Source organism: Monomorium pharaonis, chromosome 5 (assembly GCF_013373865.1).
Source record: "Monomorium pharaonis isolate MP-MQ-018 chromosome 5, ASM1337386v2, whole genome shotgun sequence".
Lineage (NCBI taxonomy): Eukaryota > Metazoa > Arthropoda > Insecta > Hymenoptera > Formicidae > Monomorium > Monomorium pharaonis.
The window spans coordinates 22,748,608-22,775,022 of NC_050471.1; the positions used below are offsets into that span (position 1 = coordinate 22,748,608).

Genomic DNA, 26,415 nt, shown 5'->3' on the forward strand with positions numbered 1-26,415 from the left:
AAAGAAGACGAGATAGAGAAATTAACAAAACATACGTTTCACATTTGATCGAAAAAAAAGAGGGAGAGGAGCAAAGTGCAGAAGGTGCAAGTGAAGGGAACAAACCTGTCTCGGGAGCCGTTCGGCTCCCTCCAAATTATCGTATCGGCGTTTACTTACGTCAATTTACGTTCGATCTAACGGACATAATCATCGGACAGCATTCGACAGCGTTCGTCGCGTCCGTCACTGTCTCTCATTGTCTCCGAAAAATCTTCCAGAATAGGTGAGTCTCGCACGTCGAAATGTCGCGCATCTTCTGAACGTTCATATCCGCGAGACGATTCCTTGTACATCTGAGAGCATAATCCCACATAATCCGTTGCTTGATAATCAGAACAGAGGTGTCTTTCGCTCGGGGACGAGGAAACTCTTTAGACGGTAGAGTCCTTTGTTTTTGTCGCGGTGACGCAGTTTCCCTTTTTCCTGCCGAAATTTGCCAGAGTGTTTCGGTCGATTAGGAATTTCCAACGAGCTTAGGAATTTCCGATTTTCCGAAAACAACAATCGCCGCGGCTCCTCCCGCAAACACTCGTCATCGATATATTTACATTTCCGTTACGTCGCACAAATCTGCATCGAGTGACGACAACGAAGAAAAATTGGCTATCAGTCTTCTTCTCGCATGATCCCTTTGTTATTCGAACAATCAATCGAGTGACTGTTATTAGTGAAGCAAAAGATTGAGGATTCGTTGTTTCCGCAATTTTGCTCCAAAGGTTAAAGACAGCAATTTTGACTTTTTAATCTTGGATATTCTACATATTAACACTTACTTCTCTCAGATGCATACAAGATTTTAAGTATGGAATTTATATAATAGCTTGAAAATCGCACAAAGCAATGTTACACAAATCATATACAATCTCTCATTGATCAATCGTGCAACTTCTCTTCTAGCACCAAGATGCCTACTACCAATGCCAAGAAGAATAAAGAGGATGCAAACAAGGAAGCCTACAGTTCAGATGCCTCGCGGGAAGCCAAACCTTTCTTGGAGAAAATCCTGGGTGATGTGAGCAAATCCTCAGCGACCAAACAGATTCTCATTGGCAGCACATCTGGATGGTATACATTTTGTTTTTTGCAAAACTATTGTAATTGTTCGTAACCAAACTTCATTACTAACTGCATGGTTTATAACTTAGGGTAACTGGATTTGTCACCATGAAGATCGGAAAGGTGGCAGCCTGTGCAATTGGCGGTGGGATCATCATGCTGCAAATTGCCGCGCATCAGGGCTACATAAATATCAACTGGGATAAGATCAAGACGAAGGCTGAGAAAATATCAGACAAGGTGGAAGAAAAAATTACTGGCGAAGGGCCACATTTCATGGATAAGGTGAAGATTACTACAAAAGATTGATTTTGTAGATTCTCATAGACTCACATTGAAGAATTAGATTGAAAAAGCTTCCTATTTTTAATTTTTTAAAAACAATATGTCATAATATGATGATTATCTTCAATGAAAATTATCTAAAATCTGTAATTTTGTTTTCAACTTTGACAAAATGTCTCTTTGATAACTCAACTTATTTGATACATATTTACTTTCCTTTCTTTTTTTACAAGTGTATGTTTTTTTACAGGTAGGGAAATTATGGAGGATGAACTCATTCATTGCCACGAGTTTTCTTGGTGGTTTCATTATCGGTCTATCTTGGTGAAGTAAAGAGCAATAACTTTAATGTTTTGTGTGCAAAAAAATGTAAACGAACATTTAGAATGATTGCCATCAGTTATATTACCGTTGCGTTTTACAATATTTCCACTGAATGCAATGTTACATATAATATCAATATTAAAATTTATAATATCGATATTAACCGATAAAAGTAATCATATTCTGAATGTCTTCGAAACTTTTATAATATCTAAATCATATTATAATTTTTGTATATAGTCCCCTTAATAAAAGTATATGATAAAATTAATTGTGGTGTGCAAGGATTTTACCAATTCCGCTCCGCCGAGTCATTGACGAATGTTATCGCTATATTTCAGGTCGAGAGATGCGTCGATAAAAAGCTGGATAAAGCCGAGCGATTGGTGAAACAGGGGCAGACTCGTGTGCGACGCTGGTACCACATGTTGATCGGTGACGAGGACACCTTCCAGGCAACGGAATTCCACTTCTTTCTAGTCTCATTTGTGGCGGGAGTCGCGCTCGGTGTCGCTACCGCTAACTAGGTAATAAGTTGCTGCACTCTGAATGCAACCAAGAGGAACATTCACGTTGCGTCGAAGAGCAGTTGTTCCGCTACTATTGACGCGCATGACAACGTCGTCGACGAGTATAACAACACAATCATGGATGAGGTAAGGAACAAGATCAACGTGCTGAAGAAATGGGTGGCGCGAACTACGCTTAATAATCCTAGATAAAGGCTTTATTTTTTAATCTGTCATTGATGTTAGCGGTGAATAAAACTTATTCGTGCATTGCAGAACCACTTATGTTTTTTTCTTTTTTAACTCAAATTGTTTATTTTTTAATTTTTTTAAGATTAAACAAGTAAAATAAATTTTACTCATCGCTATCATTTCTAGAATTAACACATCAAACAAATGAAAGTCCCTAATGTTTTTCGACGTATTCGATTAAAAAATGAATTTATTTGTACTAGTCAGATTTATTGAAATTTTAAAGGTTTTGCTTTAATAAAGTTATTCACTTTATGTATTATACTCTTTACCTATAATTTACGCGCGATTCGGAATATTTCTTATTAGGAAAAGAAATTTTAGAATCTCCGTAATTTTACTATCACGTAATTCGGAAAGAACATGTGTAAACCAAAGGTTATATATAACATGTGCATACAAAACAGTACAGAGATTTCTTGTTCGTTCAGAATGCAGCAAGAAATTAGTCATTCTAGGAGATAAACATTAGAATAATATTGTACACTATTCTTCATATTATTATTGTAAAAGATTGTGATTCCAATTTTTCTTCATTGTTTATATGCTTTTAATTTGCTAATCACAGTATATTGCCATCGCATTATTTATACTTATACATATATTTACATGTATTGTCAACAATAAAAATTATTTAATGATATTTGTTGCAGGTTTAATAATTTTCAATCATTTATATATGAATAATAATTTGTAACAATAGAAAATGAAATTTAACTAAATGTATATGAAAGTATTATTATGTTATTTCTAAACATATATGATAAACAATGTCAAAAGTATTGTATTTTACTTGAAGTACTTAAAGATAACTGCCTCTTATTTAGCTGAATTAGATGATACAGAGTCTTTTCTATTGTAATCAATTTAGAAATTAATTGCTAAGTTAATGTTACTGAATAAAAATTACAGAATGATGGAGCAAATAAATATACACATGCTTTGAAACAATAAATTATGTATATATATAATATAGCAGTGTAAAACATTGTCTCGCAAAATGTCAATACTAAAAATGTTATATCGTACCTCAAAATCTTTTCAGACATTGCATTATTATACTCCTGAGACGTTTGCGGATCTTTTGATCACCATTACAGAAAATGTGTGTAGAATTATCTCCGATCTGGATCAGAGTGTCCTCTTCTTGCTACAAGTAGGCATATTAATGTACAACTTTAAGCAAATAATTCTTAATTGTATAGATTGTGTTTATATAATTATCGAAAAGATTATTTTCTACGTTTATATATATTGAAAGAGTGATCAATGAAATCGTCGAATCGTACCAAATGAATACTCGTAGAGGTAGGACTATGCTGTAACTTAGCTCCATGAAAACCTTCCTGATTGAGTTTCTGTAGCAATTCTTGTGGGTCCAGATTCCCGTACTCGTGCTTTCGCTCCTTTAACACTTCCTCCATAATAGGCGCAGGCGAACCTAACGACATTTTCCTCTTTCCGCTCGGTTTGTCCTCTACATTCTAAAAATTTTACATATTTAGAAGCGAAATTCTATATATACAAAGATATTGAGTTTCTTTTCCTTTAATGAATCACTTTTCATTCGGTAAAGATATCTTTTATAAAAGAATATGGCACGATATTTATCCTGACCATAAAATTCGTATTTATCTCTCTATATATTAGTAATTACTTTTATGGTGTACACGTTGTCCTTGACCTCAAGCTCGCCAGTGACAGATGCGAGACTCAAGCCAGGTCTTACTTCACTTGGTATAATACTGCTCGCTAATTCCGGTTCGATGAACACGCGGCCCTTCTTCCGCTTTAATGGCAATTTTATCACCTCTCCGCGTTTGAACGTAATCAAGGGTTTATCCTTGAACAAAGAGATTATGCAAGTTATTTTATAGAATACTTTTTATATTTATATATATTTTATAAATATAGAGCGAAGAGAATATACAAAATAAAGATTGTGAACACAAATTGTAAAACCAAGATACTTGTTATGTTAAATAAAAATTGAATACTAACTCCGATAGATTCAATAACGAGATCTGTTCTGTGTTGTGCCATTGCAGGGGGCTGCGTGTAAACCTCCGGAATAACGAGATGCTCTGGCTTCAAGTCTCGTATGAGTTTATTAGCCTGAGTAAAATTCAGAGAGGTATCGATAGGACAGTGCACTGCTTTCATAGCCAATGGTTGAAAAGGGGCTAGGGCGTCCAAGTATGGAAAATCAGGTTCTGCAAAACCAAATACAATGAGCGATTATATAAATAACAGTGTACAAATAAAATATTAATAAAATACAATGAAAATAAACATGTGCAATTATATGTGTCTAAATATAAGATATTCAGAAAATAATGCAACGCAGAGCTTCTAAGAACTTTTGGAATGGTACAAAAGATGTTTAGGACTATCTATATTGTATTTTACACATATTTTTCCTATCTCTCGGATAATAATATAGAATTACAAACGCAAAATTATTGCATTACTTTCTGATATCTTCTGAACAAAATTATACCGGTAAAAATCACAGTGTGCAGGGGATTGTTGCCCCATAGCTGCACGAAATGCACAGCATCACCAAATCGGAGACTGGGATGGCCGCAGAAGACGACGCAAGGCTGTCGATAATCGCTGCTGAATCCTTCTGCGTACGTAGAGGTATAGTGCTTCAATCGAGCGTTCTTCACGAGGAAAGCGTGTGGAAACGGTTCCTCTGGAAGATAAACTTTGTTTTGTTTACCTGTTGACAGCCTAGAAATAAAGGACGATAGTAAACGCAGTAAAAAACATAATAGAATGCAGTATCGGAATTTTCTTAGAATCACTTCGTCAATTATACCATTCGGCAAGGATATTCGAATAAGCCAAGGACGTCTCCGCCACCGGCGAGATGAAAAAAAGAGGCACTTGCGTGAAGCCCGACTTGTCCAGATGAGTGCTCAGACACTCAAATAAATCATACACAACGCCGGAGGGATAGCAAGGTATTAAGACGCACCCACCAGCTCTAAGAGTCACAGCTGCAAAAATTTACGTGATGAGAAAGAATTACCTAAAGGTCCTAAAGTATATTTTCAGAAGTACAGTTCAGATCATAATCAACAATACAAATCCAGTAAATCGTAACACATCAAAGCAGTAAGGAAAATTATTCTTGTATTAGAAGAAATCATGCAAGAAAGATATATTTTTTATCGTTAATTTTAAGATTTTTATATTAAAGTATCAAAAGATCATCTTTTTGTTGGATGTACCAGTTTATCAGATGTATGGGATTGCACTTACCAACAGTCATGCACAATTCTCCGAGCATCGTGTCTGGATTGGCAGTAGGCGTTTGCGTTAACCCCGTCAAAATCAACAAATTGGCGTGTTTCAATGTAACTTGATCCATGGGCTTCGGGTGGGTAGTTAACGTAGACGAACCACTAACAAACGCAATCTTTTCATGATCGCTGGATATTAACCAATTACTACTACCCAAACAGAACCCCGAACTGATTGGTGTGACTGTTAGAGCACCATATATATCCTGCAAGTAATTCGAACGTGATTATCGAGTCGTGGAATAGCTAACTGTGAAAAAATTTATAAGCAAGATTCTTCAAATGTTTTAAATTTAAAATATTATTGAATGTTTCCAATAATTGTGTGTTTGTTTGCTGAAAAATCATCTAAAAGTTATATAAACTCGACATTTTATATAAACAGTATGTTAAAGTTAATTAACAACTTATATTTCGTACAAATAACTTATTGTTTTCAACTTACTAGCTTTTGATCATATCCAACCGTTTGGATGTGCGATAGTGCTGAATTCACAGCTGCCATGGAGTAAATATGCTTCCAGGATTTTGGTCTAATTTCCGCCAACGGAGACGGTAACATATGCAACATATCCTTCCAATGTTTGGCCATTGTCGCTTTTGGAGTCCGTTCAATAAACTCTACCAGTTCCTCCATAAAAAATCGTCCAATTTGCAACGTCGGTTCGGTGGCATATATTATACCTTTGAACCATTGTATTCTCAAATTTAAAATCATATTTATATAATGAATACAATTGCTATACCTTTAAAACCTGTGCCTTCTGTTATGAATGGTAATGCAAGCATGCACGTGTAGTTGGATATCAAAATAGCATCAATCTCTGAGAAATCGATTATCTTCTCCAGAGGAGGAGTGAACTCTGGCACTGAATCCACAAAGACTCTACCACAACATTCTTTCAGCTCCTTGAAATAAAGACAATATATACTTATACAATTACTATGTGAAATAATTTAAAGATTAATGTTAAGGATTGGAAATTTAAATCTTGCTAACCCCCTCAATTTGCCAATCTTGCTGATTTTCATTACGTGGCAACCATGTTGGTAAGGAATTGAACTTGCTGCTTGGAACCATAGGCAATGGCATGAAATGTAAAATGGATTGCATGCTCAAGCCACAGTCCAACATCAGTGTGGTTCCCTTGAAAGTTAGAACCAGACATGGCTTTGTCGGCTCACTTGACAGGCAATACTGAAAATGACAGTTACCAATTGATTTTTGTAAACAATATGTCAATCAAATGTTATTCATTTAGTAAGCCATTATATTCAAAATATGAAGCTATAAAATTTTATAATACAGTAACTCTTTTAGATACTAAATATTGAACTCATATTATTATTTATTAAATAATCTCTATTTTTTCTTCATAAAAAGATTTTCATATTCAAAAATTATATTTATTATATTAATGAGCTAGCAAATAAAAAGTAACTGTAAATTTATCTATTGTAAATTTATATATTGATGGCTTTTAATTAAATTATAATTACCAGCCTCATCTCGAGTCCTTGTTTACAAGCTCAACATGAGAATATTCGTTTCGTAGTCGAGTTTTTTTAGATTGAATTTCACAAAGACTGAATTTCAAATCTCTAATAATTAGCTGAGTCTCAAATTTGCACTCTTGAGTTTTCAGAGTAAATTTCTTTCTTTTCCTTTTTCCCTTCCGTTTTGCTTCCTATTCAATTCGATCTTGATCGACTTGATCCGGAAAGAACCACGTGGACCACGATCGGCACGATCTCACTTTCAGCGTTGCGAACTGTCACATGGGACGCCAGTTTCCTAAGAAATTCCAACGAAATTTTGTCCACGCACGTATTTCACCGCGTAAGACCAGGAAACGACAAAAAAATTGTTACTTGACATGAAGAGAGGAGCGGCGAATTGTGCTAGAACTGAACGGTTTTGAGGTTAAGTGACAGCATAACCGCATCCGCGCGATAAACGATCCTTCCCAGTCTTTATATGTAAATGCTCTTCCAACGAGACACAGCATCGCTCTTTACCTCTTCATTTCTTCCTCCGTGACGAGCAATTATCCGCCAAAATGTGCGAAGTCGTTGTCCTGTTCGACGGCTACTCCAAGAACTTGGATGACGGAAGAATGGACGCGAATTGCACTTGTACTCTGATAAAGGGCCCAGGAAAATTGATCATCGTCGACACTATGACTGCCTGGGATCGCGATAAACTAATAGAAGGTGCATAATAAATGCACCGATATTTTGCAATATTTTATTAATATGCATAGCAACATTTTAATTTGCGTTGGCAAGTATCGAGATAATCATAATATTCGATACGTAATTTATGATTTTATAATTATTTTATTAATTATATCAATAATTATGTCCATAATTCTACATAATATATAATACTTTTTTTCTTTAGTGCTCACACAGCGTAAAATCCAGCCATGGGATATTGATTACGTAGTTTGCACTCACAGTCATTCTGATCACATAGGAAACAACAATCTGTTCACAAATGCGGAACACATTGTAGGCTTGACTGTTCAACGTGGTACTATATTTTACGAGGATCCACGGATTTCGAATGGTAAGTTTGATCGAGACATATTCAAACAGAATTATGATTGCTATTAGAGAAAGTTAATATTTTTTTTCAGGAGGCTACGAGCTTTGTCCAGGTGTTAAAGTTACAGCCACACCAGGACACACAAGGGAGGATGTCACTGTCCTGGTGAAGACAATGAAAGATGAGGAAGTAAAGCTTCTCGCCATTACAGGTATTTGCAGGAGAGATTCAGTGATTATTGACATAGTTTTAGCAAACTCTAATTATACTAACATAATCAAAGTTTTTTTACTATATTTATAATTATATACTTATATTACATTAAATTTCATATTTTTATAGGAGATTTATTTGAGAAAGAGGAAGATATTCTGACACCATCCATATGGAAGTCATTGAGCACACCAGAATTATTAAAAACTCAATCTGTCATGCGTTCTCATATAATAAATCTCGCGGACTTTATAATACCTGGGCATGGGCCAATGTTTCATGTTACAGATATTATGAGAGGAATCGTAAAGAGTCAAGTGATTCAATGAGACTATATTTTTATCTTGTTAATAAATTTTTATGCAGAGTTTTATAAAATATAACAAAGAAATATCTACAAATAATTACACAATATTAGAACGAAAATTAATATTTGTAAGACATAGGAAACTATGATAAAAACTTGTTCTTTTGCCTTCACATTTATCGATTTTAATAAATAATTTTTTTGTCAAGTGTATGTAACGTTTATCAACTGACTTAAAAATTAAACTTATTAAAATTTACACTCTAAAAAATAAAACAGAAATTACAAGTTTTATCAACTGTAACATTATATGAATAGAGTTTATTTTGTATTATAACGGATATGGTTTGACTAATTAAATTTTTTTATTAATCTTAGTATTGATTTGCGTATAAAAATGTATGAACAATTTGAGCAGTTTTGCACAGAGCAGTTTGTTTTTACACTCTCTAACAAAGATTAAGAAAATCAATGTTTCTCATACGTTTACGATTTTTTATATCTTTATGTAAAGGACAAATCCTTTTTTATGTAAAGGACAATCTCCTTTTTTATCTTAATCTTTGTAAATAATTCGTTTACTTATCAGTACAGTCAAATGTAGTAAATTCCTACTACTACGGCTCCGCTTCCAGGAGCGCATCGTCAATGTCACCTATAACGTCGTTTCATCTACATCGGTCATTCGATGTAAAGCAAGGATAAATTGACGCAATAGCTAATGTGTGCTCTCTGAACACAATCTACATACTACGATTTTATTCATATTGTGAAACAGATACACTTGCAAAGCAAGCTGAGTTTCCTTTGCCACTCATATTTGTTACGCTAATAACATATGATAACATACATTTAACTACATTAATATATGAAATTCATGTTAGTTTTCAGTAGTTATCATATGGTAACATAATATGAAAACAAGTGAACAGAATACTACATTTTATTACTCACAATAGAAAAATTAAATGCTTGATCTTAATTTCACAATACGAATAAAATTCGATAATTCTGCATACAAAAAAACGTGGCTTACTCTAAACTATTCAGGAAATGTATTCATGCTATCCCAATAAGATTGGCTAATTTTTTATCTATGATTTCCATAATAGAATCAACGATAATCGTAAGTGGTGTCGGTAGTTATTGACATATAAAATTATCGTAAATTTTCATTAGCGTTTTCATGCGATATTTTCGAAAGCAAGAAAATTTCTTCAACGAAGGAGACTGTTTTAGCGCACAGTCTATACAATATGCATAGACTTCATCTTCTTGTTCCTCACAAATTAATATATTGAACACTTCAATCTGCAAAGAATTTTTAAAGATCCGCTTTTAATATACGAAACAACTTAAATACTGTAATAATGTAATATAATATATATATACTGGAAGCGGAAAATATACCTCGCAAATTTTGCAATAAAATATGTGATCGTACTTGTGGTCGCCATTTCTCACTTTTATGCCCTTGCGTTTTATAAACTTCCGCAACAAGTAATTCTGTTTCATCGTTTGCAGCAGGCAGTTTTTGATCAGCTCGAACAGTTCCCTATTCGATACCTTAGCGCGGTGCGCCAGGTTCCATGAAAGCTGCACCATCGGCACGACCGACTGGTACCGTCGCACCTTATTCCATTCGTAACGTTCTATCGCCAGCTGATACTGTTCGGCGGTGAACGGGCCGACGTTCCACGCGATGTTGTTGCAGCAGTTAATTGCGTGCACCCAATGAACGCAGCCGACGTTTACCCACACGACGTCGCCCGCTTTTTGATAGAATCTGTACACCGGGATGTTCTTCTCGTGCAAAGCATTCAGATCAGGTGGCCACCAGCTATCACGCAAGTAATCAATGTCGTTTTGCTCACAGAGCGAATGTATCACGCTCCAATAGTCGTTTGGTACCGCGAACCATTCGCAGTCACCTGGTCCGATGTTAATGTTGACTGAGCAGAAATTATTATTCTCTTGATGCCCGGGCGTTCTGCAACCGGGTACCTAAAGACAAAGAGCTAGGTCTTAATGCTTAATTGTGTTTATATACAATTTTCTAGTTTTCCTCGAGCGTGTGTTTTGTTCTTCACCACGTTCTGACAGACGTTAATTCTTCCACCAATTTGAGCAAATGTAAATGACAATTATATAGATTGAATCGACAGTCAACACTTTCCAAATATACTGAACACATCCTTAATGTTCTAAACTTAAAATAATGTTATATTAAATGTTGAATTATACCTTCATATATAACTGGACGGTGTTCATCCCTAAAATATCGTGGCCCACATAACTGAGCATATTATCGTTACATTTCACTCTGAGGAAGGGCGGTAACTTCTTCAATTCTTTCACCTGCGGCTTCCACTTTGGATTTTCCGCGACTGATATATCCACATTAGTAGCGAATTTCACCATTTCATCGTCATGCTCGGTCATTTCATCGTCGGAAATGGATACGTTGTCATTTATACCATTTCTCTTATTGCTCCTCTTGAGAATCTTGGCTTGATATTTTGCATACTTACTGATTGTCGTATGCTTAAGATAACTGGGAAACTTCCAAACCTTCTCCTTCCGTAGCTCATGCCAATTTTCATCAGAAGCGTGGCTTATTTGGTCGCGCCTTTCGATAATCAGTTCTGGATTTGTCTTGACCACAGTTTCAGTGTCAAAAAGGCTTAGATCAAGCTGGAGTGCTCTACAGAGACCACGTATTATAACAATGGGATGTTTCAGACAAGTTTCCTGCAACTCCGGATGGAATGCCTCCTCTTTGTTTTTTATGTAACAGTTCTTTGTCGGCGGTAATAATTGTTGCTTCGACAATTGTTGTACGGGCGGGTCCGGTAACGAACAATCGTTTACTAACGAACATCTCGGCACCTGGTTCACTTTTTTACACTTGCATTTCTTGATAATCGTTGAAGCATCCAATGAGATGTTTATTTCCTGTTCTAGCTGCTGCCTAGATAAATAAAATAAAAATTATTTATTTAGCAAAAAGCAAAAATAATCAGATTCTGCAGAATGAATACTAACGGCTTGTTAAAGTGATCCATTATTACACATACTAACGAATTTTATTAACACACTTGATTTGAAGGTAATTGAGTGGCAAAGTGATGCGAATACAGAGGACATAGACTCAATAATACATAAATGTCCCCCTTCTCCACATACAGGTATTTGGAGATACAACATGTTAAATGTTCTGTTGGCGATCTTTATTATGTGGATAAACAATAATCATTGGGTATAGCGCGTTCTTTGTTTATCTCTGAAATAATCACGTTGCTTGCTCGGCACAATATTTTGTTGTCAAGCAAGTGTGTTCGAAATAATTCCCTCTCCAAGACACGAATATAACATAAAAATGCAAGGTCAATTTTTACATAATTCTATGCAAGAATTTCATGTACAGCAAGATAAAATTATTTTTAACATATCCAATTACAATGAGAACACATGTAAATAAAGATTGTCTTCATTAATAACAAAGAAAACTATTAATTTCACCTATTGTTTGCGGATTTTTTGTAAGAAATAGAATTCTTAATATGAATATCGAAGAATATTACATCCTTCTTAAATATATAATTACACAATTAAAATTTTAAATTAATTAAACTTACTGGCATCATGCGTAATTCTTGAATCATCGTGTCTAAGTTAGCGATCGACATGTGCGTTGAAATTAATGGAGAAAGTTGTTTACCGAAACTGATGTCCAGATCACATTTAAATCAATGTATAATTCATATACTTTTATATTCCTTTGTGAAAAACTGAAAGAAAATCTCTGGAAAAACTAAAGAATCTTATTAGATTGAAGCAATGATGACATTTTGTAATTGCAGATGATTTTATATACAAATATTATATTATTTTCGAGTCGCAATTTGCAACTTACCTGACCTTAATAAGTTAACTAATTTTCTTAAGATTAAAATTAGTCCAAGTCATGTGGGACTTAAAAATTATACAAAGAATTTTAAAGAACTCTGTAAAATTCTGAGAACTGTCCTAACTAATAAGTATCTTTGCTCTTACAACTTTTCAGGCTTCTTGAAATAATATTTAAGAGATAGACAGTTTGTATATATATTTACAAATACTTTATTAAACATTGCAAAGTGTGGTACATGGTATCACAACGTTGTTATATTCATTGCATGTTAGGATTATATATTATACAACGAATTCACGAACACGAATATCTATACGAAGGAGCACAATGCGTTCATTCCTACATTGCAATTTTGCTCGCAGGTCATTACAACTTGTCTTACAACAAATCCTTTTTACGAACGCCATGCTTATTTCGAGGAATTAAATCGCAAATCGGCACACGTTTAATAAATATAATGCTATTTAAACGTCTTCCTGTCTTTTCCTGAGGATTAACCCTCCTAATATCTATATCTCCGCAATTTTATTAAATCTTCACAGCCAACGACTAAATTAAAAGTCCTTTCGCATTTTCGCGCCGTATTCGCATTCTTATTCAAGAATTATAACTTATAAAATTCTTTTGGAGGGGAACCCGTAGATCTAACGTTATTCTACCACGACCAGAAAATTTGCGTAACAATATCAGGAAGCCGACATATATACTCCCTCCTCGAAAGTACAAATTAAAAAAATCCCTTTAAACCCGTCTTGTACATTGTCGCGTTGTACATTTACTTTAAGAATATGTGATTAAAATTTGCGATCGCCTGCAGCTGCTACTATGTTTTAAAAATCATTACAATTATACAGTATAGTAACACATAATTTTTATTTATTATAACAATTAAAAATTAAAACTATTATAAAAATCGAAAAATCATATATGAATTTCTTTCTGAAGACAACAACAGTTTTCCAGTTATGAAAAAATTCACACGATTTCTCGCCTTTGGTAATGACAATTTGATATAATTGCAGCGAGGCAATGGAGTCTTAAAGTATTATCGCGAACATTGAGACGGAGTGCCCTGCACTCTGCATAAGTAGTAGCTAGGTTTTGTACATAACGGCAAAGTCAATTCGCCGATTGCTGTAAATATCTAAATTAAGTAGTTTTACGAGACCGAAAGATTCGAAAGATACGAGAAGCATGACATTTTATCTGTCGTCAAATCAATGCGAAACATCTTCAAGTACAACAGATTCGCGTAATGCGTGATATAATTCAATCTACATAGTCTGTTCCGGGAACCAAGATGTATTATATAAATCTTACCGCATGTCTCTAATTCTGAACTAATTCAGCTTCATCATTACATGTATTCGGATGCATATCGATTAGATACAAATCGATTCTTGCGTTATATCATATATTATTTCATCGACGTATTAGCTATAATTTTTACAATTCGTAGCTATTGTATGTGAATCGCGTATCTATAACAAGTTAATATCTCAGTATTTTAAATTTTTAACAAAATCTTAATAATAGCGTTTTAGGCTTATAAAAAAGAATACATTATTTATACACTAAATATTATATTACACAAGAAAAACAGAGATATAGTTTTGCTTTTTATATAATCATATAATTGACAAATAAATGATGCATTTTTCATTAAGCCATAAAAAAATTCAGCAGATATTTCGAATAACTATACATAATTATATATAATTACATAATAATAATTATTATGTCATAAGAATAAATAAGATATTAACATGTAACAAATCGCGCGACTCATTCTGTACACATCATGACTTTCATCACATTCAGAACTATGTAATTAAAGTTCGCGAAAAAGTAATCAACATAATGGCATAATTATCAAAATTAATCTACTTACAAACTTAATCAAACTAATGAACGTGTAACACATACGTACTGGAAATTTGTCCTGACTAAAAATGTCGTATTTTCCATTTTATTTTATTAAAAATTGCACAGGAAGCACAACCGGTTTCTCAAAAAGCTTTTAGGGCCGATTGTTTACCTACCATGTAAGTATGTGTCTATCTTCATTTCTTTTCTTAAATAAATAAAGACAAACATATATTTACCTGATAGGTAAATTTACCAAGAAGTTGGAACAACCGACCCTTAGAGTAACTTCGACTGTAATTCTTAGAGCGCTTATTGTGAGCTTTCAATCATAGCAATCATAGCAATCGCTTAGAAAGACTCATCATCAAAATCGGCAGCACGTTATGAGAGATATTATTAGATATTATTAATTGGTTCTAATCTTTACTATTAACATAGTCTTGTTGCCTTGACAAAAACTTCTGAAATAATTAGAAATAATTTATAATATTGATTTATTATATAATAGTGATAAGTAATAAATATAATCTAAAATCATCGTACAGCCAATTTTGAATTGATAACGAACAGAAGCCATATGTGAACGAGTGAGGTAAAATAAAATGATCAATCGGCTATAAAAAAAGATTTTACAAGTGTCTGCCGACCAGACCTGGCAGGGCGACTCGTGTGTGCAGCGGTAGTGGTCCCGGACTAACTTCTCCCATCATCACGGTCCCCAGCTGTCCCACAAAGTATTAAACACACATCAAGAATCGACTCTAAAACCATATTCTCTCTCACATGTATGCCATTCGACGTTATTAGATTACAATAGATTCAATTCCGGTGTATAACAACTTTTACGTATCACGTACATAGATTGAGAGATTGTATTTACAGAGCGGTCCGGTTGTGATTGTTGTATTATTGAAATAGGTCTGGAATCTAAAACTTTGAATCAAAACTCGAAAACTTCAAATTGAATCTAATTCGCGAGGTCAGAAAAAAAACTTTTCAGCTTTAGTACTATTTATAAAAATCTGCGAGATATACTTGCTAATTTGCCAGTAGAAAGCCACATTATATTTAAATTTCGTCAATTTCCTACTTTGTATATACGTATGTAATTCATTATTTTTTACAGTATGCTATATATAATAAAACAAAAAGCAAAAATGACAATCGCCCAAACAAAAGTTGTGGTTTCGTTGCCTCAAGTATCACGCCTAAAAACTATCATTGCGTTTGCAATATTGACTTCATTAACAACTCATAAGTAATAATAGTTACATTAATACAAATATAAGTGTATAAGCCTGCAATATCACTGCCGGAGATTTTAATAAGGCTTAAAGAAATTAAGTGTTCGATAAAATTCCTCGCAATAACGTTTTTAAAATTAGCAACAATTTAATGTGTGTGTGTGTGTGTGTGTGTGTCTTATATTTAGATAAACGTTTAACAATTCAATACTTAACGTATATGCGTGGACAAATCATCGGCAACAATGAAATATATAAAGATCGGGTCATAAAATAAATCTTAAAGACGCCAAAAATATCATGTTCACAACTGCAATCTACGTGCAGAGCTCCTGACGCTTGTCTGTGAATAAATAATATAAAAATATACAACTAAAAGGAGAAAACAGCGTAAAATAAATATAGGTACGTATGAAGTAGTACATTGCGGCATGCAGTTATTAAACGAATAAGTATGCCAGCAGAGCGCAAGATGATTAATGCCAAAGATTCTTCCGCATTAAAAACTTGACTACATGCAAAAAGACGCTTAAGGATTACAATTACTGCGTTCGGCAAAGCAAATCTGAGACGTCGGAGTGCTCTCTTACTTCATTCTATCTTTGTTCAATTTCAGTAAATAACAAAGACATAATGTATCAACAGAGCCTCCAGATGCCTCAGATTCACTTTGCCGAACGTACCCAATGGACAAAAGAAATATTTGCATGTCTTATCCTTTTGAGTATAATTTTACATAAAGGAAAAAATTAACACTATAGAAATAACAAGATTTTTATTTATTAAAAAGTATGTTTATCAGTAGTATATTATTATTAGCAGTTAGTTATTCTAAAAATAAAAAAGATTAAAAATATTTTCTCAAGTTATTTTATCAATATTTTACCAAGTATTTTATTAAAATAAAAGAAATAATTGATAAAAAAGTGAAAAAATCTTTAGAATATTTTTGGCATAAAATAACATTAATTAAAAAATAGAAACGGTAATAGTCAATAATAACTACTCGATAATGTTAATCTTGCGCTCTTATGTAAACAAAAACGATTTAGGGCCATTCCACACGAAATGGCATAACTTGCATATGCATAGCATAAGAGCTCTAGGCCAATAAACATTTTATGTATATCAATATGGCGACTTTATGCTGGGAATTGATTGGTTCTTATGCTATGCTTATTCAGCTTATGTTATTTTTGTGTGTGATAACCCTTATTCTGTTAGAAATATTGTGTTTTCATGTAAAATTATTTCAAAAGAGATAAGATGTATGAATACTCTTTTCCTACTTGTCAACTTAGAAATAAATATAACTTCTTACACGGTGTGACTAAGTTTCGCGGAGATTAAATGATCACAGCAGCAACAGAACTTCAATATCTTTTCCGTCTTTACGTATTGCCACACTCGCCTTCAATTCTTTCGTGATTAGAATAAACACTGAAAATTATGTTTAATGCTCGACCTTGCGAAGAGTTTGGCAAACGTTCCGGTGTTCAGAAAAGAAAGAATTCGAGAGTGCTCGCGCACGTGGCACCCGCTCGTTAAAACTAGATTTCGAGAAACGTTTGATTGAGATTAAAAAAAGTATTTTTTTTTATTCAGTTCAATGAGTGCCGCGTACTCTCCAAGTCTCGAATTTTCTCCTCTTTTAACACTCTCTATATAGATATAATTTGATATAGATACAACTCGAAAAAACGACATAACTCCCGATCATCTCCACTTTCTAAATTATCACTATTTGTACATGTTAATACTTTCGGAAAATCACCGCGTGTAATACGACCTATTCGCTATTGTTCAAAGAGAAGAATTTGTCCTATCTTAGATATACGTAGATCGTTCGTCGACTTTTCCTGGCTACAACGTTCGTAATGGAATAAATTCGTTCTCCATTCCGATGATTCTGAGGTCTTCGTTATCAGAATCAAAAGCACCATCATCATCATCATCATTGTCATCGTTTCTCTTTCTCTAAAAAAACCGATGGAAAAAAGTCAAAACGGTCAAAAGTGCAATGTCTGACTGTGATTTTTCCCTCTAAAGTGAAAAAAAGCAATATAAAAGCGTAAAACAGGTCGGAGAAGCTTGTCCTCTTTTACATACATTAAACATAATTTTCAAATCGAATTTATATAAATAAAAAATTGTTCCGTCATTATATGAAGTTATTATAATATCACACGCTATTGTCCATTTAATAATTTTCATTATGTATCTATCGTATGTAGGCAATCATTGACTAGAATAATTATCTGCTGCACAGTTATATAAAATCACTTTGACAGTAAAGAATACGTAGTTACGAGGAGTCACTTGCACACAACGGCGATTGGATCGTCAACATTTCATCGTCTGTCTCAATTTACGTACGGTATTAATATAAGATTGAAACAGAGCATTAAAAAATTGGTTTGCATTAACAAACAGCATACGTACATTCCCTTTAATTCTTAATAAGCAAGCAGATTTGTTGAAAGTTCAACGGTGTATTTACAGTTGTCATTGTTATTTTCGAAATTGACTGCGACAGCACCGTAAGACTTGAGACTTTATTCATTAATTGATGACAGTTTATCATTATAATTATTTATAATGTTACGTTACGTTATTTGTTCGTAGATTTGACTTCCTCTATCTTTTGTAAACTTTTAAACTCTTTTTTTCAATCTCAAAAATAGATTTTTCTTTACGTTGCTATCACACCCGAATTCTCGATTCCTATCGCTATTACCGTTTTCAATCGAGAAAAATCGAAAACAAGAGAAATTATATTAATCAGATAAAATTAGTCTTACGTGCAATAAATATCCAAGCTCGTGTTTTATATAAAAGAACGAAAGAAGGAAGAGGCGATTTTAATGTAAAGTGACATTCGCGCGATTACAACATTACATCTTGTCTACATATTGTCTGTTACATTTATAATATAGAGAACATGCGTAGAAATGTATAGTGTACACACACGTAGTCGCTGACTATTGTTGTTTACACTCAAAGATTTGGAAAAAAAAAAAATATGAGATTTATTTGTAAAATGTCAGTTATCTTCGTCATATAAAGCAAAATATGTGCAAAAATATGTTTTTCATGAAATCCGCGACTATAAAAAACAAATACGAATGTGAAGCACATAAGTTACATAAGAATTAAATTAAGTTCAATTATAACTCTGCGTTTAACGCGTACGATATATGTATGTACAACTCTTCCATTCTACCTCTTTCCCTCTCTTCTGCCTAAAACGATTTAGATACACAAAAGGTGGTGGTGTTAGGATTGCTGTTAGTTCTATCTTCTGTGTAAATTAAGAATTACATAGGGCTCGTCCGGATTAGTGCTGACGTCTGTAGTGCTGTTGTTAGGCTGATAGCACGGATTAACAGTGTAATTGAGATTAGGCTGATGGAAACTCACCGGCTGAACGTTGGTCCTGCGTCGCTCCATTTCGCGATCTTCCAAGCAGAAATCTGAATCCGAATCGACTTTTCTTGCAACTTCATCCTGCCGCAATATATTATATCATTATAAATATCATAAAATTATTTTCACAATTATCAGATTTTATCATATTGTATCTTATTCTAATTATCTTTTAACTTATAATTGCATTCAATCATATCGTATCATATAATAATAATATAATAAATTATATCACATATTCTAACTATATAAAAATGTTTTCAGTTTACAACTTGAACGATATTGTACCTGCGTCATCTGTTGCGTAGTCGTGAGGATTCTCGCTAGAGGACTACAACAGACCGGTAACGTTTCTAATAACGTAGGCCTGGAGTGTGTTAATAGGGGCTTCATGTATTTGGTATCGAAGTCGCCCCAAATTCTCGCGAGCAGTGCCTTTTCGTTAGGTTTTGTGCCGCCGACACCACCGCTACTACTGCCGCCGCCTGGCAACGTTCCGTCCTGCATAGAATTATACTGTGAAATGTGAACAATGAATCAATCAGTTATCCATCCTGTATGATTCTGCAAATTTTTCTACTTTAATCTTAAGACAAAAAAAAAATACATCCCTTTCGTTATTCATAAACATATATACGGCATATTTATTAACGCGTTAAAATAAGATTCAATTAGGTATAATGTATATTTCTAATTCTTCTCTTTTTAAACATAAAATTGTACAACATTGTTAACAACATCGACATATTAATTCAAATATATTGTATCAAAATTGCAACGTATATATCTGAATATGTTATAATGATACAAACATCAATATATTAATTCTCTTTGAATGTTTGACTTTACCTTTGTTATTAATTATGAAAAATACATGCTTAAATATTGATCGTGATTCTGGTGTCCCATATTAAAACATGTCTGTGTAGGTACTGTTAATAAATGAAAATATATCAGTGTTCTCCAGCTACTTTAACATACAGAATGGATAACAAAAACCACATACTGAAAAAAATAATCAGAAAGGCACGTGCAGTCAACGAGTTCGATCACAAGCCTTAATAAAATAAATCTGCAACTTGCACATGACCACCACAAAGCACATCATATGAATTTATAAATAATATAACATCTACATTTATGTGCTACATTATTTTTTTTAAAATCATTTCTATTTCAATTAACAAAGTATCAAGTGACACTTGAAACATGCAATTACTTTTACGAAAATTGGTTACAACAATGACATCATGCTGTGAGCTGTATGCATATACATGTATATATTAATGCGCATCATTATTTGTGTGTGAATATTAAATCGATCTGTGAAAATAGGTGAGTCATCGGAATACACAGGAAGAAAATTTGTTAAATAAATCGAGTCGTCTAAACTCTCAATTTGAGAAACAGAAAGTGCGTCAAATCAATCTTTAATTATGATAACATACCGGCGGACTTCTTCCTCTGTGCATGTCCAGATCACTGTAGCCACCCTCGCCGGCAGACTATCAACATTGATAGATTAAATCGCCTTGTAAATAACATTCGCATGCTCGCATTCTCCTAGCCGCAAGTATTCACAATTTACACTGTACAATGTCACAAAGTAACATAACAAGCATGCATGCAAGTTCATAAATGCGGAGATCAGGTATCATTTAGATAGTACTATACTTCTAGCTGGAGTATGTACTTCAAATATATACTTCAGGTACTTTTAAGTGAAGTACACACTTCAACTTAAAGTACATACTTAATCAAAAAGAAAAAATTGCATACAGATATAGCTGTGACACTTTGATCACTGTTAATTTTTTGAATTTATATATATGATACTCCAATATTACTTTTCAAATATTTTTTCATTACTACTTATTAAAAGAAAACTAGCAGAAATGTAACAAAACAAAATTCTTTAATTTTATTTTATAATAAAAAAATTCAGCTGATCAGTACGCATTCTGATGATGTCCAACAAGTTGTATACCTGAGATTTGTCATAAAAGACACTGTCAAAAATATAAAGATTATTATGAAATGATAAATCAATTATGCTTGCATGCACAAATGCCTTCACTTTCATGTCTTTTTAAAACAAATATTCTTATTTATAATCCTACAGAGTAGAAGAACACTGCTTTACACATGCAAAATTTTGCTGTATTGAAATAACCATAGTTTTTTAATTTGTCGATTGATAAAAAAAACTCGGCTAATCTTACTGTTAATCATACTTAGCCATGTGTAGTGTCGAAATTTACACAAACGCATAAACATATTAATCTAAATAAATAAATAAATATATATGTATATGCAAACAGTCTAAATAACATAATTCTCTATTCTGCATTATAGAATACTCATTCTTCTAGACAGAACACAATTGTCGAATCAAAATTGTCATACTTACACTGCGCGTTCCGTTATGAGAAAGTCCTTCTATTTCCTCATCTACACCGACTCTACAAAAGCGAAAGCATAATTTAAGTGATACAATAAAAAACTAATTATATTCGCAATTAATCCAATAGAATAATAAATGACAAATCATTAATATCAGAAAAGAATTTGTTTCTTGTTTTTTTATTATATAGCTCTTATATTAATAAAAGAAACAAATTGATATTGAATTAAATGATACTCACGGAATATTGAACCAGCTTAAAAACTGCGTTGTTGCGCCACCTTGTAAAATAACCGTCAGTATAACGATCAAACTAGTTGTGGTCAACATAGCTTGCCTGGCGTCTGACACGGTGTTCCTGATGGCAAGAGCAAAGCTCATTGCGCCACGTAATCCTGCGAAGAACAGCATGTGCTGATAGTTTAACGATATTTTTGGCTTGCGCGCCAGATTCAATATAAAGGACAGCGGATAAACGTTAACTGCGCGACCCAATAACGCGCATAACTGAGGACAATATGTGTTAAGGATACAATATTTTATAAATTAAATTAATTAAATAAAATTTACTTAATATCTAACGATATTTTTTCGGCAATTGTGTGTTACGAATTATGTTAAACTGAAACGATTCTCTCACAAAATCGTCTTGAAATCGAAAAAGAAGCGTGCAATAACGTTCCGTAAATGTGTACACATTGTAAGGATACAAATCCTGCAAAGATAAAACCAGGATCGAAATGGTGTTTCGGGAAAGTAAACATCGAAACGCCGATGTAACTAAATATGAAATTCTCGGCTAAGAAATTCAATAGCTCAAACAGCTGTTTCGTGCGCTGACGCGAGTCCGGGCTCAGATTGTTGTACGTGTAATGAGCCTGGCATATTCCACAAAAGAGAACAGCAACTACACCTAAAATTTCATAATAAAACATTAGATTGACGTAAAGTGTTTTTTTTTTAATTAAATTTTGTTTTTAAATAGACATTAATTTTACTTTTTACTTATGTAAAAAAAATTTTAAAAAAACTTCTTTTATTTTATTTTAAAAAAATTTCTTTCTACATAAAAAAATTGTTAACTATTTAATTCTTTTTGTTAATAGGTATACTGGTTTTTTAAAAAATATATAATTTTTTACTGTTAATGTCATAATTGAATATAATGTATGCGCAAATATTGTAAATTACCTGTAAGATCGGCAGCTTCAGCGATTAAAAATGTACTATAGGACATTAAAACAAATAATGCAGATTCCAAGAGAGGAAAGTCTCGCACTCTGGTGAATTTCGTCAATAATGCAGTGATGCATCCCATAGTAGCACCAATAAAGAGGGAGAGACTAAATATTTTAACAAAGTCTCCAAACGCTTGGAAAAACGCCACGGTCTCAAAACCGCCTGATCCCGACTGGTATCGCTCCGCGTAGTTTTGTATCGAACTAAAATATCGGAATTTATGTTCTCAATATTGCATTTATGTTAGATATATATTGCTAAACTATAACGTATTTTTAGATGTCCACTTTTTTATACGCGAAATCTGTTCCAGGCTCTTTTTCGGCCAATTTCAAATCCTCTATTTTTTTTCTGCAAGAATTTCTTTGCAGAAAAAAAATTGATTCGGTCATAAATCAAGAAAAATGCAGTTAATTTTGTAGAACATTCGTTTACTAACCCGCTAAGTACAATGGCGACCGCATCGTTTAGCACACTCTCGCCGAATACCAAAGCGTACAGATTAACATCTACATGTAGATCGTTGAAAATGGATATTATTGTCAGGGGATCCGTAGGAGATATTAAAGCGCCGAAGTACAGGGTATCCAGAAACGTGAACGACGTGGAAAGATGTGGTATCAGTTGTACAAAGCCATACATCAGAGCCCTGCACAGATAAAACAATTCGCCTTATTGAAGAAATTTATATACATTGTTGAAAGAAAAACATGAATTGCTCTTGGTTACAAACAACGCTAGAAAGAAAGCAGATAACCCTGATCAAAGTACGAGCAATACATAATAAAATACGTGGTAATTTTTGTAAACATAGTTTGCCTGTTGCTAAGAAAGACATCCGCTTTCTTAAACATGTGGTAAATAATAAAAAGTAATTAATCAAGTGTGAGATAGATATAAAAATAATGCTTTTTTCCAAGAAAAAAAATATTAACAAATATTAACAAACATAAAATACATAAACAGGCGATATATAAATTAACGTTATTTCTGTCACACACCCCCAAAAAAATAAATAACAATAAAAATAATGCCAAAAAAAGAACTTACCCAATAACAAAAGCTGATATGGAGGTTCCTATCAAAGCATACATAAGAATCGCACCCAGATTCCTGAAAAAGTATCTCTGCAAGCATTCATTTATCAGCAAATTATACATAGAAATCAAATTGTATATATCATTACTGAGTTTTTTTAATACAATAAAACTGTACTTACACGCTTCAAACTATATCCAGCGTGGAAGATAATGGGAGGTAATATAATATTGAAAAATATTTCAGGATCAAAAGTCGCCTGCAACAACCGTTATCACAAAGTCAACCGACTTAAAGGCAGGATTACTTTAAGTTTACTGTAATAATTATCTACTCATTTAAAAACGACTAATGCGACTTATCGTCTCAACGGATGACTCATTCACCTTCAAATCAATTTCGTTATCTTCTTTGTAGATTTCGCCACGAAATGAATATGCAAACGTTTTGTTCTTCACAATACCACCACCTTTATCTTCTGGGAAACGTAACCATAATGTGTCCGGTGGTACAGATTGGTTGTATTTGCTAGAATTGTCAGGTACCACCGGCATGTGCAGAATAGTGCTGCTCGTTGTAAAACCATAGCGTATTATCGCTCCTATGATCAAGCCTGTAACAACCAAGATTTCATACATAAATAGAATTGTCTTCAGCATAATCATTAAAATTATACACCAAAAAAAGCAATTTAATAGTGATGCATAATTACATCAATATTCGAGGATGCGTAGCTAAACTGAATAATTACTACGAATAATTATGAAATTATTTACAAATCTATCTTTTTGAAGAAAAAATCTTAAAAATTATAGCAACACAAGTAAATAAATTTTATTCAATATACACTGTCAAGATAGAATTAACATTTAAATATTTTATTATTTAAAAACTTTAAATATCTATATGTAAGAAGTTATATAAGAAAATTATTATTTGATAATTGTTTTACAACAATTTCGTAAACTTATTAATCTCACAAAATGTTTTTATTATTAAATATATTACTAATAACATTATAAGTATTGTAGTTTTTTCTGCAGTTAATTACATATAAAAAATCTAAAGATAGGACCGAAATTTCAAGCGTATACGGATAAACAAATTGATGTTACTGCAAAAATTGCAAGTTGTCTTTCCATAAATAGAAAAAAGATTCGGTGAAAAGTGACAAGTGCTGTTCGTGTCTTTGTAACCAACACTCGCTTATGCAATTCACTTGTATCATAACTGTACTAGATCGTAAAATAAAAAAGAAGGAAAAATGTCAAGAATTATCGATAGCAGACGACTCTCACCGTAGATGACAGCCAGACCAGTTTCATGGAGGAACCTCAAGCGGCGGTGCTTGAACATCCATATCGTTAAAACGGTTAAAATCAATAGGAACGTATAAAGCAGGAGATTGAGGCTGTCGAGCCGGTGTAACAGCTGCGCCTTGGCGTCCAATTTGATGTCCGTCGCCGCACCGTTGCATAGTTTCACGAGAAAAATACACAAAACTCCGACGAGAAAGAGACGTACGCCACCATTTGCAGCCATCTTCGCCCAACGTCAGGCGATATCTGCGCGCGCGGCCAAAATATGATTCACGATTAAATCACGAAGGCATTTATACACACACCAGCACACACAAACGCACGCTGATTAGCCTCGAAAGTCCAGGAATTTCCTTTTATTAATCAACGTGGCTGAAGAACTAATCGACACATGAAACATTAGATTAAGTTCGATTTTACGTGCGCAACTTTACCGATCCCTGACAAATTCTTCTTCGCAGTTCTTCATATTATCGACGATTGAGCTGCATATGGTTAAATCATTTTTAGGCTGCGTTTGGAAACGTCACCCGAGGACGCGAGAGCTCTCCGGGTATCATTCTATCTTTGTTTCACATAGCACGAACAACAAGAATAGAATGATATCCGGGAGCACTCGGGTGACGTTTCCAAACGCAGCCTAAAAATGATTTAACCATATGATTTATGAATCGCGAAGATTTAAATAAAAAAATATAATAAAAAATTAAGGAATCAAAATCGAATTGAAATCAATCAATCAAACTAGAATCATAAAAGAAATTTAACTACATAAGAGTATTTTTTTATAAAAATATATTTCTTCCATCTTTTCTCCTCAAAATGTACAACACAGAATTACGAAAATCCTTATTTTAAAAATATCTTATGCTGATTTCGGTCTTATTAATATTATTTTTTTAATTTTATTAATACACATGTTTTTATATTTAGGATTATGTAAAACTTTTATTATGAAATTTATAAGACTAGAAAATTAATACACAAATAAACATATACAGAAAATATAAAAATGACATACATATATTTAATATACATATGACACATAAATATGATACACATACAATATATAAGCTCGCATATACAATGTAATCCAAATACGAATAACATAAA

General features: G+C 33.3%; 5 protein-coding genes across 15 annotated transcripts; 2 read left to right on the forward strand and 3 right to left on the reverse strand.

Moving 5' to 3' along the window:
• Positions 1–4: 4 nt before the first annotated feature.
• On the forward strand, positions 5–3,111 carry LOC105831579 (FUN14 domain-containing protein 1). Of its 4 annotated transcripts, none has more exons than XM_028188813.2 (4): positions 5–265; positions 940–1,107; positions 1,188–1,383; positions 2,049–3,111. In XM_028188813.2, exons 2-4 carry the CDS (start codon positions 947–949, stop codon positions 2,232–2,234), a joined length of 543 nt encoding a protein of 180 aa, XP_028044614.1. In that variant the 5' UTR covers positions 5–265; positions 940–946; the 3' UTR covers positions 2,235–3,111. The 4 variants fall into 4 exon arrangements, with proteins under 4 accessions (XP_028044614.1, XP_012527245.1, XP_012527243.1 ...); XM_012671791.3 differs by lacking the exon at positions 2,049–3,111 and adding an exon at positions 1,634–1,978 and having other exon boundaries at positions 65–265; XM_012671789.3 differs by lacking the exon at positions 5–265 and adding an exon at positions 475–842.
• Positions 3,001–7,418, reverse strand: LOC105831580 (integrator complex subunit 9). The gene is made up of 11 exons (XM_012671792.2): positions 7,280–7,418; positions 6,780–6,977; positions 6,526–6,688; positions 6,225–6,463; positions 5,739–5,985; positions 5,293–5,473; positions 4,969–5,204; positions 4,470–4,681; positions 4,126–4,311; positions 3,758–3,952; positions 3,001–3,618 (listed from the first exon to the last, which is right to left on the reverse strand). Exons 1-11 carry the CDS (start codon positions 7,286–7,288, stop codon positions 3,499–3,501), a joined length of 1,986 nt encoding a protein of 661 aa, XP_012527246.1. The 5' UTR covers positions 7,289–7,418; the 3' UTR covers positions 3,001–3,498.
• Positions 7,419–7,788: 370 nt separating this feature from the next.
• Positions 7,789–9,191, forward strand: LOC105831581 (metallo-beta-lactamase domain-containing protein 1). Of its 2 annotated transcripts, none has more exons than XM_012671793.2 (4): positions 7,789–7,993; positions 8,184–8,351; positions 8,422–8,541; positions 8,673–9,191. In XM_012671793.2, exons 1-4 carry the CDS (start codon positions 7,840–7,842, stop codon positions 8,870–8,872), a joined length of 642 nt encoding a protein of 213 aa, XP_012527247.1. In that variant the 5' UTR covers positions 7,789–7,839; the 3' UTR covers positions 8,873–9,191. The 2 variants fall into 2 exon arrangements, with proteins under 2 accessions (XP_012527247.1, XP_012527248.1); XM_012671794.2 differs by having other exon boundaries at positions 7,902–8,063.
• Positions 8,885–12,515, reverse strand: LOC105831577 (histone demethylase UTY). The gene is made up of 3 exons (XM_036287518.1): positions 12,489–12,515; positions 11,095–11,841; positions 8,885–10,854 (listed from the first exon to the last, which is right to left on the reverse strand). Exons 1-3 carry the CDS (start codon positions 12,513–12,515, stop codon positions 10,189–10,191), a joined length of 1,440 nt encoding a protein of 479 aa, XP_036143411.1. The 3' UTR covers positions 8,885–10,188.
• Positions 12,516–12,948: 433 nt separating this feature from the next.
• On the reverse strand, positions 12,949–25,766 carry LOC105835142 (sodium/hydrogen exchanger 7). Of its 7 annotated transcripts, none has more exons than XM_036287241.1 (13): positions 25,282–25,762; positions 24,370–24,596; positions 24,165–24,242; positions 23,996–24,072; positions 23,385–23,594; positions 22,898–23,148; positions 22,417–22,619; positions 21,948–22,213; positions 21,713–21,764; positions 20,751–20,807; positions 19,591–19,818; positions 19,297–19,383; positions 12,949–15,354 (listed from the first exon to the last, which is right to left on the reverse strand). In XM_036287241.1, the coding sequence occupies exons 1-13, from the start codon at positions 25,523–25,525 to the stop codon at positions 15,262–15,264; spliced, it is 2,073 nt and encodes a 690-aa protein (XP_036143134.1). In that variant the 5' UTR covers positions 25,526–25,762; the 3' UTR covers positions 12,949–15,261. The 7 variants fall into 7 exon arrangements, with proteins under 7 accessions (XP_036143134.1, XP_036143138.1, XP_036143132.1 ...); XM_036287245.1 differs by having other exon boundaries at positions 12,949–16,219; XM_036287239.1 differs by lacking the exon at positions 12,949–15,354 and adding an exon at positions 16,823–17,853 and having other exon boundaries at positions 25,282–25,766.
• Positions 25,767–26,415: the final 649 nt, after the last annotated feature.

What these genes read in the sequence shown, in the direction of transcription:
- LOC105831581 (XM_012671793.2), top strand. Translation starts at nt 7,840, where the DNA reads ATGTGCGAAGTCGTTGTCCTGTTCGACGGCTACTCCAAGAACTTGGAT. An exon ending in GGATCCACGGATTTCGAATG is followed by an intron (nt 8,352 to 8,421) that starts GTAAGTTTGATC and finishes ATTTTTTTTCAG; the next exon opens with GAGGCTACGAGCTTTGTCCA. An exon ending in AAAGCTTCTCGCCATTACAG is followed by an intron (nt 8,542 to 8,672) that starts GTATTTGCAGGA and finishes ATATTTTTATAG; the next exon opens with GAGATTTATTTGAGAAAGAG.
- LOC105831580 (XM_012671792.2), bottom strand. An exon ending in GCACACTGTGATTTTTACCG is followed by an intron (nt 4,682 to 4,968) that starts GTATAATTTTGT and finishes TTGGTTTTGCAG; the next exon opens with AACCTGATTTTCCATACTTG. An exon ending in TCGTTATTGAATCTATCGGA is followed by an intron (nt 4,312 to 4,469) that starts GTTAGTATTCAA and finishes TCTTTGTTCAAG; the next exon opens with GATAAACCCTTGATTACGTT.
- LOC105831579 (XM_028188813.2), top strand. Translation starts at nt 947, where the DNA reads ATGCCTACTACCAATGCCAAGAAGAATAAAGAGGATGCAAACAAGGAA. An exon ending in ATTGGCAGCACATCTGGATG is followed by an intron (nt 1,108 to 1,187) that starts GTATACATTTTG and finishes TTTATAACTTAG; the next exon opens with GGTAACTGGATTTGTCACCA. An exon ending in GGCCACATTTCATGGATAAG is followed by an intron (nt 1,384 to 2,048) that starts GTGAAGATTACT and finishes GCTATATTTCAG; the next exon opens with GTCGAGAGATGCGTCGATAA.
- LOC105835142 (XM_012678152.3), bottom strand. Translation starts at nt 25,525, where the DNA reads ATGGCTGCAAATGGTGGCGTACGTCTCTTTCTCGTCGGAGTTTTGTGT. An exon ending in GTCGCCATTGTACTTAGCGG is followed by an intron (nt 23,149 to 23,384) that starts GTTAGTAAACGA and finishes CCGATATTTTAG; the next exon opens with TTCGATACAAAACTACGCGG. An exon ending in CTCATAACGGAACGCGCAGT is followed by an intron (nt 20,808 to 21,712) that starts GTAAGTATGACA and finishes CAATGTTGATAG; the next exon opens with TCTGCCGGCGAGGGTGGCTA.
- LOC105831577 (XM_036287518.1), bottom strand. Translation starts at nt 12,515, where the DNA reads ATGATTCAAGAATTACGCATGATGCCA. An exon ending in AAGAATTACGCATGATGCCA is followed by an intron (nt 11,842 to 12,488) that starts GTAAGTTTAATT and finishes CTAAATAAATAA; the next exon opens with TTTTTATTTTATTTATCTAG. An exon ending in CCGTCCAGTTATATATGAAG is followed by an intron (nt 10,855 to 11,094) that starts GTATAATTCAAC and finishes CTTTGTCTTTAG; the next exon opens with GTACCCGGTTGCAGAACGCC.